The 15,715-nt window shown below is 46.8% G+C and overlaps 1 protein-coding gene across 8 annotated transcripts in view; it reads right to left on the bottom strand.

Moving 5' to 3' along the window:
* Window positions 1-1,571: 1,571 nt before the first annotated feature.
* kcnq5a (potassium voltage-gated channel, KQT-like subfamily, member 5a) overlaps window positions 1,572-15,715 on the bottom strand; it is a 187,041-nt gene continuing 172,897 nt past the window's right edge. For 3 of the 8 annotated variants that reach the window (XM_064317331.1, XM_064317330.1, XM_064317329.1), the window contains 5 exons: window positions 12,784-12,915; window positions 10,400-10,510; window positions 6,617-6,730; window positions 3,032-3,158; window positions 1,572-2,889 (listed from right to left, as the gene is read on the bottom strand). In XM_064317331.1, coding sequence (XP_064173401.1) covers window positions 1,942-2,889; window positions 3,032-3,158; window positions 6,617-6,730; window positions 10,400-10,510; window positions 12,784-12,915 — 1,432 coding nt within the window. In that variant the 3' untranslated portion in view covers window positions 1,572-1,941. The remainder of the gene's footprint in view (window positions 2,890-3,031; window positions 3,159-6,616; window positions 6,731-10,399; window positions 10,511-12,783; window positions 12,916-15,715) is intronic. The other 5 variants (XM_064317337.1, XM_064317336.1, XM_064317335.1 and 2 more) reach the window with 2 other exon arrangements.

The following is a 15,715-nucleotide window of genomic DNA, read 5'->3' on the forward strand; positions in this document are numbered from 1 at the left end:
ACCTCCTATCCCCCTTCACCTTCACAGCCCCCCCAGCCCACCCCCAGTGAGGCATTCTGCAGTGTGTCTATTTTAGCCGCATGTGGGGCATTCTGCAGTGTGTCTATTTTAGCCATGGGGCATTCTGCAGTGTGTCTATTTTAGCCGCATGTGGGGCATTCTGCAGCCTGTCTATTTTATCCGCATGTGGGGCATTCTGCAGTGTGTCTATTTTAGCTGCATGTGGGGCATTCTGCAGTGTGTCTATTTTAGCTGCATGTGGGGCATTCTGCAGCCAGTCTATTTTAGCCGCATGTGGGGCATTCTGCAGCGTGTCTATTTTAGCTGCATGTGGGGCATTCTGCAGCGTGTCTATTTTAGCCATGGGGCATTCTGCAGCGTGTCTGTTTTAGCCGCATGTGGGGCATTCTGCAGCGTGTCTATTTTAGCCGCATGTGGGGCATTCTGCAGCATGTCTATTTTAGCCATGGGGCATTCTGCAGCGTGTCTGTTTTAGCTGCATGTGGGGCATTCTGCAGCGTGTCTATTTTAGCCATGGGGCATTCTGCAGCGTGTCTGTTTTAGCTACATGTGGGGCATTCTGCAGTGTGTCTATTTTAGCCATGGGGCATTCTGCAGCGTGTCTGTTTTAGCCGCATGTGGGGCATTCTGCAGTGTGTCTATTTTAGCCATGGGGCATTCTGCAGCGTGTCTGTTTTAGCCGCATGTGGGGCATTCTGCAGCGGGTCTATTTTAGCCATAGGGCATTCTGCAGTGTGTCTATTTTAGCCGCAACTGGGGCATTCTGCAGCGTGTCTATTTTAGCCGCATGTGGGGCATTCTGCAGCGTGTCTATTTTAGCCGCATGTGGGATTGCAGTGTCTTTGCTGCAGGCGTCTGCATCTATTTTAGCCGCATGTGGGGATTCTGCAGGTGTCTATTTTAGCTCGCATGTGGGCATTCTGCAGCGTGTCTGTTTTAGCCGCATGTGGGGCATTCTGCAGCGTGTCTATTTTAGCCGCATGTGGGGCATTCTGCAGCGTGTCTATTTTAGCCGCATGTGGGGCATTCTGCAGCGTGTCTATTTTAGCCGCATGTGGGGCATTCTGCAGCGTGTCTATTTTAGCCGCATGTGGGGCATTCTGCAGCGTGTCTATTTTAGCCGCAACTGGGGCATTCTGCAGCGTGTCTATTTTAGCTGCATATGGGGCGTTCTGCAGTGTCTATTTTAGCCGCATGTGGGGTATTCTGCAGTGTGTCTATTTTAGTCATGGGGCATTCTGCAGCGTGTCTATTTTAGCCGCATGTGGGGCATTCTGCAGCGTGTCTATTTTAGCCGCATGTGGGGCATTCTGCAGCGTGTCTATTTTAGCCGCATGTGGGGCATTCTGCAGCGTGTCTATTTTAGCCGCATGTGGGGCATTCTGCAGTGTGTCTATTTTAGCCGCATGTGCGGCATTCTGCAGCATGTCTATTTTAGCCGCATGTGCGGCATTCTGCAGCGTATCTATTTTAGCCGCATGTGGGGCATTCTGCAGCGTGTCTATTTTAGCGCATGTGGGCATTCTGCAGCGTGGTCTATTTTAGCTGCATGTGGGGCATTCTGCAGCGTGTCTATTTTAGCCGCATGTGGGGCATTCTGCAGCGTGTCTATTTTAGCCGCATGTGGGGCATTCTGCAGCGTGTCTATTTTAGCCGCATGTGGGGCATTCTGCAGCGTGTCTATTTTAGCCGCATGTGGGGCATTCTGCAGTGTGTCTATTTCAGCCATGGGGCATTCTGCAGTGTGTCTATTTCAGCCATGGGGCATTCTGCAGCGTGTCTATTTTAGCCGCATGTGGGGCATTCTGCAGTGTGTCTATTTCAGCCATGGGGCATTCTGCAGCGTGTCTATTTTAGCCGCATGTGGGGCATTCTGCAGCGTGTCTATTTTAGCCGCATGTGGGGCATTCTGCAGCGTGTCTATTTTAGCCGCACGTGGGGCATGCTCAGAGACTCGGTGCTGCCGGTGGCTTTGCAGCTCCCGCTAAGGCTGCCGGCCGACCCGCCGCTGCCGGAGGGGAAGGCGCCGTCCACAGTCGGCCGCGGCAGGAAGCTGAAGCTCTCCACGCGCACGTCCAGGTCCTTGTCGCTGATGAAGAGTTCCGTTTGGCCCCAGTCCCCCGCGCGTTCGTGGCCACTGCTGCCGGGAGAGGGGGCGGGTCCAGGGTCGTCCGCGGGCTGCAGGAGGTCCTGCGCCGACAGGGACTTCCCCAGGACGCGGTCGCCGAGGGCGGGACAGGCCGGCGGCGACGGGGACAGCGACCCTAATGGATCCATCTCCAGACTGGTGTGCCTCTGCCAGGACCCCTCCTCCTTGGCGCTGGGCTTGTTCCCCTGCAGAGGCTCGCCCCCTTGGGCGTAGCCTGCGTCCGCACCAACCCCCGCGGCGGCCAGGCACGTACCCGCGAGGTTGGCCGGCTGCACCTCCGGGCTGGCGATGGGGATAATGCAGACGGGACGGCCTGGGGGTGGAGGCATGGGGGGCAGCTGGAGCGTGGCTGGACCGGACGGGGCAGGGGGGGGCCTGGCTAGGTCAGGGTACTGACTCCGGGGGAGGCTGCTGGGCGTAAGGATGGGAGGCGGGGAGTTTGTGGAGGCGCTGTCGGGGGTGGGGGGCTGGCCGGGGCTGAGGGGCGGGGGCGCGCTCAGGCCCAGCTCGGTGGGGGCCAGGGCGAGCTGCAGGCCGCGAGGCAGGTGGGCGCTCGTGGAGCGGGACACCGAGCTGCAGCTCATGTGGGTGGAGCAGGTGCTCTGGTAGTCCGAGGTCTGATCCAGCTCAAACAGGGGCAGGGCCGCAGACGAGCCCTTCCGAAGAACCTGCCGGTAAATATCCAGCAGGGAGTCCAGCTTGCTTTCAATGGACTGCACCTGCAGTGGCGTGCACACAGCACATTATCAGCTACATAATACCAGCAATAATACTCATCATTGCCTTCACAATAATGGATTGCGTTCAGACAGGGTCTTTAAGATCTCTTATGAAACGCGCGAAGTCACGTGACCAGCTCACCTGGCGCTCCACCTTACACACGCGGCCGAGCATGCTCATGTCCTCCAGCGAGTCCCCCTCAGGGTGGGCCTTGTCTCGCAGCTTCCTGTCCACGCTGTTCTGTCCTTTGCCCAAGATCTGGTCCACCCTGTGATAAACAGGAGAGGCTTGTCGTGAAGAGAATCGGTTTGTGTTAAACCGGCCTCTGCCAAAACACACACCACAGCAAGACAAAGCGTCCGATCTCCAGTTAGAGTGAAGCAAGTCAGAGCCGACACACTGAAATCTATAGCACAGCTTGTTAAGGGGAAAAGATTATCTACAGACAATAAATAAGAGTTAGAACTGAGAACTGGAATTCCTTTAATGAAAAAAAGTTACATTTCCCCCTGAAGGTACTTCCTCAACAAAGAGAAAAGGAGGGTGAAATTCACTAGTATATCTGCAAGAGGAAAACTCTAACACACAAGAGCAGCAACTATGAATTTTAAATAGAATTACAGAACACTGGTCAGCAGTGTTACATTCTTTATTTTAAAAAATAACTCAATTTAAACTACAGATCAGTTATGGGTAGTGCTGAGCGATTAGTGCTTTTTGAGTTTGGTTAGATTTCAGTTTTGGAAATTAATCAGTTTCAATTTCGATAAAAAAAAAATGTACCATGAAATGATGACATTTGAAAATCTTTTTGAACAATTTTTTAAAAAGAGCTTTCAAACTGTCTATTTAAAAAGCAAATCACTATTATAAATTATTATCAATTTTATCTATGTGTGAATTTCAGGTGTGTATATTTCATTTTTTATTTGTTGACTTTATAATGTATCTCCCTTTTCATACACTATTGGCTCTGGAAGTGAAGAGATTTAATCTTTGGCAGGTGAACGTTAACCAGCCTACTGTTTTCAGTGTTCCTCGCAAGACACGTTAGCAAGTTAACTAGCAACGTTAACAAAATCATTAGAACTGACCAATTTCGAGGTAGATATAACATTCTACCGAGTCAAAAATACCATTTTTATTAAAGGTTGCAGTTGCACAGTCGGCACAGAGCCCTCAGAGTAGGCCTACATGTACTTCGGTCCATCTCGCTCGTTCGTGTCACGTGTAGTAGTACTGTGTTTCCGAACTGCCAAGTCACTTGCGCGTGCGTAGGCGAAATGGATTATGGTCCTTGTCGTTATTGCAATGCTTACTTCTGTGCAAACTGCGTTGAGTATCCGCCCTTTAAAAACTACAATTTAAAAAATGACCACACCGAGTTTGGAGAAAAATACTGTTTATCCACCGAATTACGACAATTCAAATAATCGAACCGATAGCAACCAATTAATTATTGAAAAACTTACACATACGAAATGTCTTTTAATCGCTCAGCACTAGTTATGGGCAGAAGTTTCCCTTATAAGACTGACAGGAGAATGAATAATGAAGAGATGGCTGGCCGATATATAATCTATGTAAAATGATGACACTTCCCACGGCACCAAAGAGAACTCTATGCAGGAGATTAGGAAGGGAAGACACAGGTATGTTAGAAACTACAGCCTCCTACACATTAAGAGACAGCACACTAACAGTAAGGAGAAAAAGGCATTATTACTACATTTAAGGCAAGGCATAAAAAATGTTCTATTTCTAGGTCATCTGGGAGTCAAAAGCTTGAAGATTTATTCCTTTTTTAAAATAGTATGGTTAGGAGCACAACTATGGGAGAGTTCCAACCTCTTTTTTACCTCCTTGCTTCCTTTCCTTGGCTCCTTGTAGTATGGAAGGCCAAACGGGTCAAAATGTACGTGAAATTGATGTCTGGACTCAACGTGGTGCATTTCAATCAATTATTTTATTTGTTCTTTGTCTCCGACCTTGACTGACCTGGAAATCGATAGAGGTGCGCTGTCTTTGAGGACATTCCAACACGTTAAATGGTCCTTCAAAGAGCTAGGAGGCTCCAAAAGAATTCTTCAGCAAGGAAAACACGAGTGCATCTTTTGCTGAAGTATTTTTTTCAGAACATGTGACATATAAGTAATCGACCTGTGCGTCCACCTGTCCCCGTCTGCCGTGTCTGTAATTGACGAGGCTTCAAACTGATGGTTGAAAGAGCAGGGACGTTCCAACTGCCTTAAACACATTTCCTTGTTTCCTGCTGCATCCCCACAACCTTCCCTTGCTTCCTTTCCTCGGGTCCAGTAATGGGTGGAGCGCGGAGCAAGGAAAGGAAGCAAGCAGATAAAATAAGCGAATGGGATGAGCCGACATCGACAGCGTGTGAATCCAGACGTCAGTTTCACATAGTTTTGACCCGCCTGACATCCCATACTAGGAAAGGAGAAAAAATAAGGCACCCTACCCCCCAGTCCCAATTCACCTCCTAAACACTCCTCCTCTGTTAAGTTACAAAAGCGGCATTTGCGTGGGATACGCTTTTGGTTTGCTCCGACGAGAATTCTGGGCGGAATTTACAAAGAATGAATTATCAATAATAAATCATCACCACCTAAAAGGATATCACTCGAGAATTGAGCACAGTCAGCCACCTTTTATACGTCATTGCAAATAATGATCACTGCAGTTTAGATCAGCGTTATCAGTGCACTCAAATTGGACAAAATTTGTGGATTACAGACAACACTTGCTTGCAAATAAGACAGTGCTGCGATGACCATGATAACTGTCTTTTGAAAATGAGACATCAGACAAATCATATTTAAATGTTAAATTTAAATTAACATTTAAATTTAAACATTTAAAACATTTAAGACTCTCGGCATTAAGCAATGCAATGCATGCTGGGTCAGCACTGGCTTTGAAGCCAGCGCTTTAATTTCCTCATTACTGATGGAGAATCGGAGAGTTGAATAGCCACTATCACTGTAATTTGTTGGTGTGAATTGGGTCCGGGACTACATCCTCCACAATTTCCCCCTCTTTTCTTTCTCTCTGCATTTGGAATTTGTGCTATGCCGCCCCCAGCTGCATGGCAGGGGTACTGCATGTGAAGATTCTGCTCTTTCTGTGCTCAGGCACACTGACAGTGACAAACTGCCGGGCAGAGGGGAACTTGCTGACCCTGCTGATGAACCCGCCACGTTCTGACCCTGCTGATAAACCCGCCACGTTCTGTCTGACCCTACTGATAAACCCGCCACGTTCTGTCTGACCCTGCTGATAAACCCGCCACGTTCTGTCTGACCCTACTGATAAACCCGCCATGTTCTGTCTGACCCTGCTGATAAATCCGCCAGGTTCTGTCTGACCCTGCTGATAAACCCGCCAGGTTCTGACCCTGCTGATAAACCCGCCATGTTCTGACCCTGCTGATAAACCCGCCACGTTCTGTCTGACCCTACTGATAAACCCGCCACGTTCTGACCCTGCTGATAAACCCGCCATGTTCTGACCCTACTGATAAACCCGCCATGTTCTGACCCTGCTGATAAACCCAGTTGTTGTCCATCATGCATCACGAGATTTAGCAGCATTGGACTCCCTGATGACAGCAAAGAACACACATACGCCCGTGCCCCCCCCAGTCCCCTCAGCCCCACTCTCTGTGCGTCTGGGGATGGAGTGGAGCTGGGGCATGGTTTAGGGCCTAACCCCGGGTTCGAGGGCTTCCTCTTGTGCTGGCTGTAATACAAGTGCAGGGAGGGAGAGGAAAAGTTCTTGGCTCTGCTGCGTAGACCGGGCGGCGGACCAGCAGAGGCCTCCAGCCTGCGTGGGAGAGGGCAGACACACCTGTCAGCCGCACAGTCACTCCTCTGGGGCAGCAGGCAGAGAGGCGGGGCCATGCAGCCACCACACACCAATAAGCACGCAGCACTCTGGAATCTACACCAATCAGCACGCAGCACTCAGGAATCTACACTAATCAGCACGGAGCACTCCAGAATCTACACCAATCAGCACGCAGCACTCTGGAATCTACACCAAACAGCACGCAGTACCCTGGAATCAACACCAATCATCACGCAGCTCTCGGGAATCTACACCAATCAGCATGCAGCACTCGGTAATCTATACCAATCAGCACACAGCACTCAGGAATCTACACCAATCAGCATGTAGCACTCTGGAATCTACACCAAACAGCACACAGTACCCTGGAATCTACACCAATTGTCACGCAGATCTTGGGAATCCACACCAATCAGCACACAGCACTCAGGAATCTACACCAAACTGCACACAGCACTCGGTAATCTTTACCAATGAGAACACAGCACTCTGGAATCTATACCAATCAGCACACAGCACTCTGGAATCTATACCAATCAGCACACAGCACTCTGGAATCTACACCAATCAGCATGCAGCACTCTGGAATCTACACCAATCAGCACACAGCACTCTAGAATCTACACCAATCAGCACACAGCACTCTGTGATCTACAGCGATCACCACGCAGCACTCAGGAATCACACCAGTCAGAACACAGTACCCTGGAATCAACACCAATCATCACACAGCTCTCAGAAATCTACACCAATCAGCATGCAGAACTCGGTAATCTACACCAATCAGCACACGGCACTCAGGAATCTACACCAATGAGCATGCAGCACTCAGAAGTCTACATCAATCAGTATGCAGCACTCTGGAATCTACACTACACACTACTCAGAAGAGACAATTCACTACATTAAGAATGGGGTTAGGAAGCGATTTTAAAGCAAGATATATTTAGAAATTTGATTCAAACTGGTTAATGATTTTTATCTCTCTTGTATTAAGAATCATGTGTGTTGTGCTTTCAGAATGATTCAGTCACTCAATCAATTTGCTGAAACAAAGCATTTCAAGGTCAACGGGGAACTTCATAGTTTAAATTACGAGGTAAGATTGCGCCAAAACATCCCCCAAACAGTCTTAGCAAGCATTTATTCCCCCTAACAATTTCTGTCAAAGTGGCAGAAAAATGCTCCAGGCATGTCACATATAAATGTACGGTCAACATCCCTTTATGGTAATCATTAATAAGGAATTAACCTAATAAAGGACAGATTTTCAGACCGTACAGATTAGTGACATAGCTAACTTCTCTGGTGAAGTTCCAATGAATGCCCATCCACAATTCAAACCATTAACAAAGCTGAATGAATTCATAAGCCTGCAAAGCTCCTTGAGGCATAAAGAGATATCCAAGGTGTCTCACAAATGTGAATGTTCTGAACATGGAGCCTAACTTTCTGGGAATGTTCTGGGAACCAAAAATGGGATTTTTAATGGAGCTAATAGACATGTGATAGGTTTCACATTAGCTGTCTACCTCTTGCTGATACAGAAAAGCAAGAACAGCAGGGTCTACTAAAAACAGCTCACTCCTCCTCCAAACACCTCACTCCTCCTACAAACAGCTCACTCCTCCTACAAACAGCTCACTCCTCCTACAAACAGCTCACTCCTCCTACAGACAGCTCACTCCTCCTCCAAACAGCTCTCTCTTCCTACAGACAACTCACTCCTCTTACAGAAAACTCACTCCTCCTCCAAACACCTCACTATTCCTACAGACAACTCACTCCTCCTCCAAACACCTCACTCCTCCTACAGACAGCTCACTCCTCCTCCAAACAGCTCTCTCTTCCTACAGACAACTCACTCCTCTTACAGAAAGCTCACTCCTCCTCCAAACACCTCACTATTCCTACAGACAACTCACTCCTCCTCCAAACACCTCACTCTTCCTACAGACAGCTCACTCCTCCAACAGACAGGCCAATCCTCCTACAGAAAGCCCACTCCTCCTCCAAAAAGCCCACTCCTCCTACAGACAGCTCACTCCTCCTACAGACAGCCCACTCCTCCTCCAAACAGCCCACTCCTCCACAAACAGCCCCTCTCCTCAAAACCACTCCTCTACAGACAGCCACTCCTCCTCCAAACAGCTCACTCTCTACAACAGCCTCTCTACAGACACTCACTCCTCCTCCAAACAGCCCACTCCTCCTACAAACAGCCCACTCCTCCTCCAAACAGCTCACTCCTCCTACAGACAGCCCACTCCTCCTACAGACAGCTCACTCCTCCTACAGACAGCCCACTCCTCCTCCAAACAGCCCACTCCTCCTACAGACAGCCCACTCCTCCTACAAACAGCTCACTCCTCCTATAAACAGCTCACTTCCAGGTTCAACAAAGGCAACTCAAAGGTACAGTACCATACACTACTTCCACATGCACACCAGTAAGCCTCATCTACAGACACTTTTATTAACCAATAATTTAAAATGGAAAGTGAGTAATTCTGTTCAGTCATTCTGGAACTGTGTACAACACTAATACCCTGCTTACAACTGAATGCCACAGTTTGTTTTTATAATTAAAATGCACCTGTTTTATCAGGAATTTCTTACATCCCCCTGCAGACCTACTGTACTTTCCCCTAAATCATAGTTTTCAATTACTGTTTTATGTATTAATTTGTAAAATGGCTTCATGTTTTAATTTATTGCTGTATCTGGTGTTGGTGTTGGTGTTCATTTATTAATCTAGAGCATACATCCATGCTAATTTTATTTGCATTTAGTCGCCCAAGATTCTTCTCTCTACTGCCAAGTGCCTGAATGGTGATAATGACTTTAATCATCTGATACAGAATCATTTTCAAATTAGCATGGTTAGGACAAAGACAAGTTAATTATGCGGTACATCTGCACACGGCAATTATTCATTAGATTCAGACAGCTCCTAAATACTACGCCATGCAAAAGATTGAAAGGGAAGGTTATAACAGTTTTCACAACACCACAGCAATAAGGCACTTCACTACCACCGCGGCATTTCCTGCCCAACCAAGGGCCATCTGGGAGGCGAAGCCCTACAGGCGTCTGTCCACTTGGGGACTGCATGTGGGTTTATCTGGGGGTGTACTGCTGTCACTGTTCCAGTACATTTCTGGGTGAATGTTTCATTAACGCATTCAGTAAGAGTTTCAGCTCTGGGAAGAAATGTATTGAAAGTCTTTGTATGTTCTTTCTGTGGGAGATCATGAGCTATCTCATTATCAGGTCTCATTATTTGCTGTTAATTTTAGGCTCAGAAAGCTTGAATGTTTTCAACTTGTAACATCTCTGCTGTTTTGATATCCAGACTTCTCTCTGGTGATGAAATTACTTTTTTTCCGTGGGTCATTGTGCCCTTTGTGGCCTGCTCTTTGTGAAGAGTGAGGCTGAATTATGCAACTCACGTAGTGCAATGATTGCTACGCATTGCTTCAGAGGTGAATGCGAGCCTTGTGAATTTCAGCAGACACGTGGAGACCCCAAAATCTCCAGGATAGTTTTATAGAGAAACAGTGAGTGCTTAATCACAACTGGAGAGATGCAGGCATAGGCAAGTTCGCCTCCCGGATGACCCTGTGTGTTGGGCTGGGGCCTGACCCCGGGTTCGAGGGCTTCCTCTTGTGGCTGTAATACAAGTGCAGGGAGGGAGAGGAAAAGGTCTTGGCTCTGCTGCTGAGGGGCTGCTGTGGACCCACAATGGAGTCCAGCCTGCATGGGAGAGTGCAGACACACGGATCAGTGAACACACACACACACTTACACATACACTCACACACACACACTCACACACACACACACACACTTACACATACACTCACACACACACTTACACATACACTCACACACACACACTCACGCACTCACACACACACTCACACACATACACACACACACACAAACTCACGCACACACTCACACACTTACACATGCACACTCACACACTTACACTTACACATACATACATATGAGAGGCATCAATTGTAAAGCGCTTTGGATAAAAGCGCTATATAAATGCATGCATTCCATTTACCATTTACATGCACACACACACTCACACTCACACACACACACACACACGCACTCACACATACACTCACACACGCACTCACAAACACACACACGTCTAAGCCACCTGCAGCATATGACTGGTATGTATGTGGTGTACATGGAATGTCCGACGTTTCTTCCATGTGAGCAGGTACAGTACCGCCACCGTGACTGTCTGTCTCACTGTGTCTCACCATAACTGTCTGTCTCACGGTGTCTCACAGTGTCTGTCTGTCTGTCTCACCGTGACTCACCGTAACTGTCTGTCTCACAGTGTCTCACAGTGTCTGTATGTGTGTCTGTCTCACTGTGTCTGCCTGTCTGTCTGTCTCACTGTGTCTATCTGTCTCACTGTGGCTACCTGTCTGTCTGTCTCACCGTGTCTGTCTGTCTCACTGTGTCTTACCGTGACTGTCTGTCTCACAGTGTCTGTCTCACTGTGTCTCACCACGTCTGTCTGTCTCACCGCGTCTGTCTCACTGTGTCTGCCTGTCTGTCTGACCGTGTCTATCTGTCTCACTGTGGCTACTTGTCTGTCTGTCTCACCGTGTCTGTCTGTCTCACTGTGTCTACCTGTCTGTCTGTCTCACCGTGTCTGTCTGTCTCACTGTGTCTTACCGTGACTGTCTGTCTCACAGTGTCTGTCTCACTGTGTCTCACCTGTCTGTCTCACCGCGTCTGTCTCACTGTGTCTGCCTGTCTGTCTGACCGTGTCTATCTGTCTCACTGTGGCTACTTGTCTGTCTGTCTCACCGTGTCTGTCTGTCTCACTGTGTCTACCTGTCTGTCTGTCTCACCGTGTCTGTCTGTCTCACTGCATCTGCCTGTCTGTCTGTCTCACTGTGTCTGCCTGTCTGTCTGTCTGTCTCCCCATGTCTGTCTGTCTCACCCTGTCTGTCTGTCTCACAGTGTCTGTCTGTCTCCCTGTGTCTATCTGCCTCACCATGTCTGTCTGTCTCACTGTGTCTGCCTGTCTGTCTGACTCCCCGTGTCTGTCTGTCTCACTGTGTCTGCCTGTCTGTCTGTCTCACCCTGTCTGTCTGTCTCACCGTGTCTGTCTGTCTGTCTGCCTCCCTGTGTTATCTCACTGTGTCTCACCATGTCTGTCTGTCTCACTGTGTCTGCCTGTCTGTCTGTCTCCCCGTGTCTGTCTGTCTCACTGTGTCTGCCTGTCTGTCTGTCTCCCCGTGTCTGTATGTCTCACCATGTCTGTCTGTCTGTCTCACCGTGTCTGTATGTCTCACTGAGTCTGTTTATCTGTCCGTCTCACGTGTCTGTCTGTCTGTCTCACTGTGTCTCACCGTGTCTGTCTGTCTCACTCTGTCTGTCTGTCTGTGTCACCGTGTCTGTCCATCTGTCTGTCTCACCATGTCTGCCTGTCTCACTGAGTCTGCCTGTCTGTCTGTCTCACTGTGTCTGTCTGTCTGTCTCACCCTGCCTGTCCGTCTCAGGATGTCTGTTTGTCTGTCCATCTCACCGTGTCTGTCTGTCTCACTGTGTCTCGCAGTGTCTGTCTGTCTGTCTGTCTCACTGTGTCTGCCTGTCTGTCCATCTCACGTGTCTGTCTGTCTCGCTGAGTCTGTTTGTCTGTCCATCTCACCTTGTCTGTCTGTCTGTCTCATTGTGTCTCACTGTGTCTGTCTGTTTCTCCATCTCACCATGTCTGTCTGTCTCACTGTGTCTCACTGTGTCTGTCTGTCTGTCTGTCTCACTGTGTCTGCCTGTCTCTCCATCTCACCGTGTCTATCTGTCTCACTGTGTCTGTCTGTCTGTCTCACTGTGTCTGTCTGTCTCTCCATCTCACTGTGTCTGTCTGTCTCACTGTGTCTCACCGTGTCTGTCTGTCTGTCTCACCGTTTCTGTCTATCTCACTGTGTCTGTCTGTCTGTCTCACCGTGTCTGTCTCACTGTGTCTGCCTGTCTCTCCATCTCACCGTGTCTGCAGGCTCTTGATTCTACACAGCATGTCCAGGTGTCCGGCGGAGTACTGCTCGATCACGTCCTTCACATCGTACGGCCGCAGCGTCTCCTTGAACTTCTTCTTCGCCACGTGGAACTTCATTATCCTGTAAAGACCAGGACAGGCGCCACCATGGAAAAAAGACACACTCACTGAAGACCTGTCATCAGACGTCTCATTATTCTAGGGGCTTCCTAGATGTTTTTTTTGCGTGGAGCTTCCAGGTGTTGCTTAAGTATCAGGATAGAGAATATAAGAAAGATAAGAAAAACAACAGCCCCAACAGCTAGCCCCATATCCTGTAATGGGAAAAAAACATGGCTGTCCAATGGCAATGCGCGTGCACCCAGCACAGCAGCGACGGCATTCCAAGTGACTGAACGCTGCATTTGGAAAATGGATGATTCTGTTACTCTGACAGTGTATTGGATTGAATGTTGTTGAAGGGGTACAAACAGTTGAACAGTTGACAGCTGGCCATGTTGTAACAATCTTGAACTGGACAGGATTTTGTAGATTTAAATGGTGTGTAAGCAGCATGCTCCATGATTGATTCAAATGGTATGTAAGCAGCGTGCTCCATGATTGTACAAACAGCCTAAAGAAGAATAATTGTCCCTGTTTTTCTTTTTTCTGTCTTGAAATAATCAAAGCACATAATTACACAGAGGTTTAATGTGTGGCTACATATTTCAGGTCTTGTGATTGATCGCACTATGGAAATACTACCACTAGAGGGCAATCAAAAGCTAAAAATGACCAGCTGAAATGAATAACTTTGGCTACGGCAAGAGAGGCGCAGCGTTTTCACGAACAACCTCATCACATTTAATAATAATAATAATAATAATAATAATAATAATAACAACATCAAAAGGAATGAAAATCAGAAAGAAATGAAATAACCTGCTGAAGAGACAAAAGAAAGTAAACACATTTCTGTCTGTGAGAAACTAAATTCAACACCCTGAGAAAGGAGAGGTTTGTGTCCTGAGCCTGTTTACACTGGCTGGGAAGCAGCAGAGAGAGAGAAGAGAGGAACAGGGGGAGAGGGGGTAGAAGAAGAGAGAGAGAGAGACTTTTGACTTTTAAAAAAACGTTTATTTAACATAACTTTAAACGAAGCGAATTAGAAATAAAAAATAAAGGAACAAACCATACTGATAATAATAAACATATCTTATATCCCACCCAATTGAGCTACCCCCAAACAACACCAACCCCCATACCACCTACAACATAGCCAGAACATTAGAGAGAGAGAGAGAGAGAGAGGGACGGGGGAGAGAGAGAGGGACAGGAGGAGAGATGGACAGAGAGAGAGAGGGACAGGGGGAGATGGAGAGAGGAATAGGTGAGAGGGACAAGCAGAGGGAAAGAGGGACGGGGGAGAGGGGGAGTGGGAGAGAGAGAGAGAGACTCATTACTTCAACAAATTTTCTCTAATTATAAAGGACTTCCTTTCCCAAACAAATGAGAAAAAAATGCAAATCCTGCTAGGAGAAAGGCCAACAGCTCCACTAGCAGCAAAGTACATCTCGGCCTGCCATAATCTGAGGGACACTGGTTGACCACCACAAATATATTTATTTTAATTATTAATTAATTAATATTTCTTTTTTTTTCATTTTCTTTTTTCTACATTATTATTATTATTATTATTATTATTATTATATAGCCTATTCACGGTGGCCATTACCACACTGTTGTTTGCATTGTTGTCATTACCACAATGTTGTTTGTATTTCATGTTGTTTGTATTCCTATTCCTATTTCTGTTTCTGTGTATACACTTTAGCAATATCTACAAATGTATTTCATGCCAATAAAGCAATTTGACTTTGAATTTGAATTTGAGGAGAGGGACAGGGGGAGAAAGATGGACACAGGGGGAAGGTGAGAAGGAGAAAGAGAGATGGATAGATGGGGAGAGGGAGAGAGAGAGGGACAGGGGAAGAGAGTGTGCTATATTGGGAAAAATATTCACAGATAAGGAAAACATATTTTAATGAGATCCAAATTTCAAAATTCCAAAACAAATTTCCCTCCCTAACAAATGATCAAAAGCTGTGAGTCCTATCAGGAGAAGGACCGACAGCCTCACTCGCAGCTAAATACGTTTTTGCCTGTCACAACCTGAGGGACAGTGGGTAAGCATCTAACAAGCATATGTATATGTATGTGTATATGTGTGTGTATGTATATATGCGTGTGTGTATGTATGTATATATATATATATATATATATACACACACACACACACACACACACACACACTCACCAGCCACTTTATTAGGTACACCTGTTCAACTGCTCGTTAACGCAAATGTCTAATCAGCCAAAATGTGGCAGCAACTCAATGCATTTAGGCATGTAGACATGGTCAAGACAATCTGCTGAATTTCAAACCATTATCATTATCATTACAAACCAAGCATCAGAATGGGGAAGAAATGTATATATGTATATATGTATGTGTATGTGTATGTGTGTGTATATATACATATATATGTATGTTTGTGTGTATGTATATGTATGAGTATATATATAATACTCTTATTGAGAAAATACTTTTAAAAAATTAATTTAATTTAGTTAATTCACTAGATAATAAATATTATGTTATTGTCATTTATGCTGTTATTGTTGTTGCTGCTTGTTTTCTTTTTTCTTTTTAATATATGTTCTTATTGTGGTTGATTATTGTTATCACTACGCTTTGGCAATATGTATTTTTAAATATGTCATGCCAATAAAGCATTTGAATTTGAATTTGCATTTGAATTTGACTGATGGACAGAGAGAGAGAGAGAGAGAGAGAGAGAGGGACAGGCAGAGAGAAAGAGGGGCAAGGGGAGAGAGGGACAGGGAGAGAGAAAGAAGGAAAGGGGGAGAGATAAAGGGAC

This window comes from Anguilla rostrata, chromosome 18 (genome assembly GCF_018555375.3).
Source record: "Anguilla rostrata isolate EN2019 chromosome 18, ASM1855537v3, whole genome shotgun sequence".
Classification (NCBI taxonomy): domain Eukaryota; kingdom Metazoa; phylum Chordata; class Actinopteri; order Anguilliformes; family Anguillidae; genus Anguilla; species Anguilla rostrata.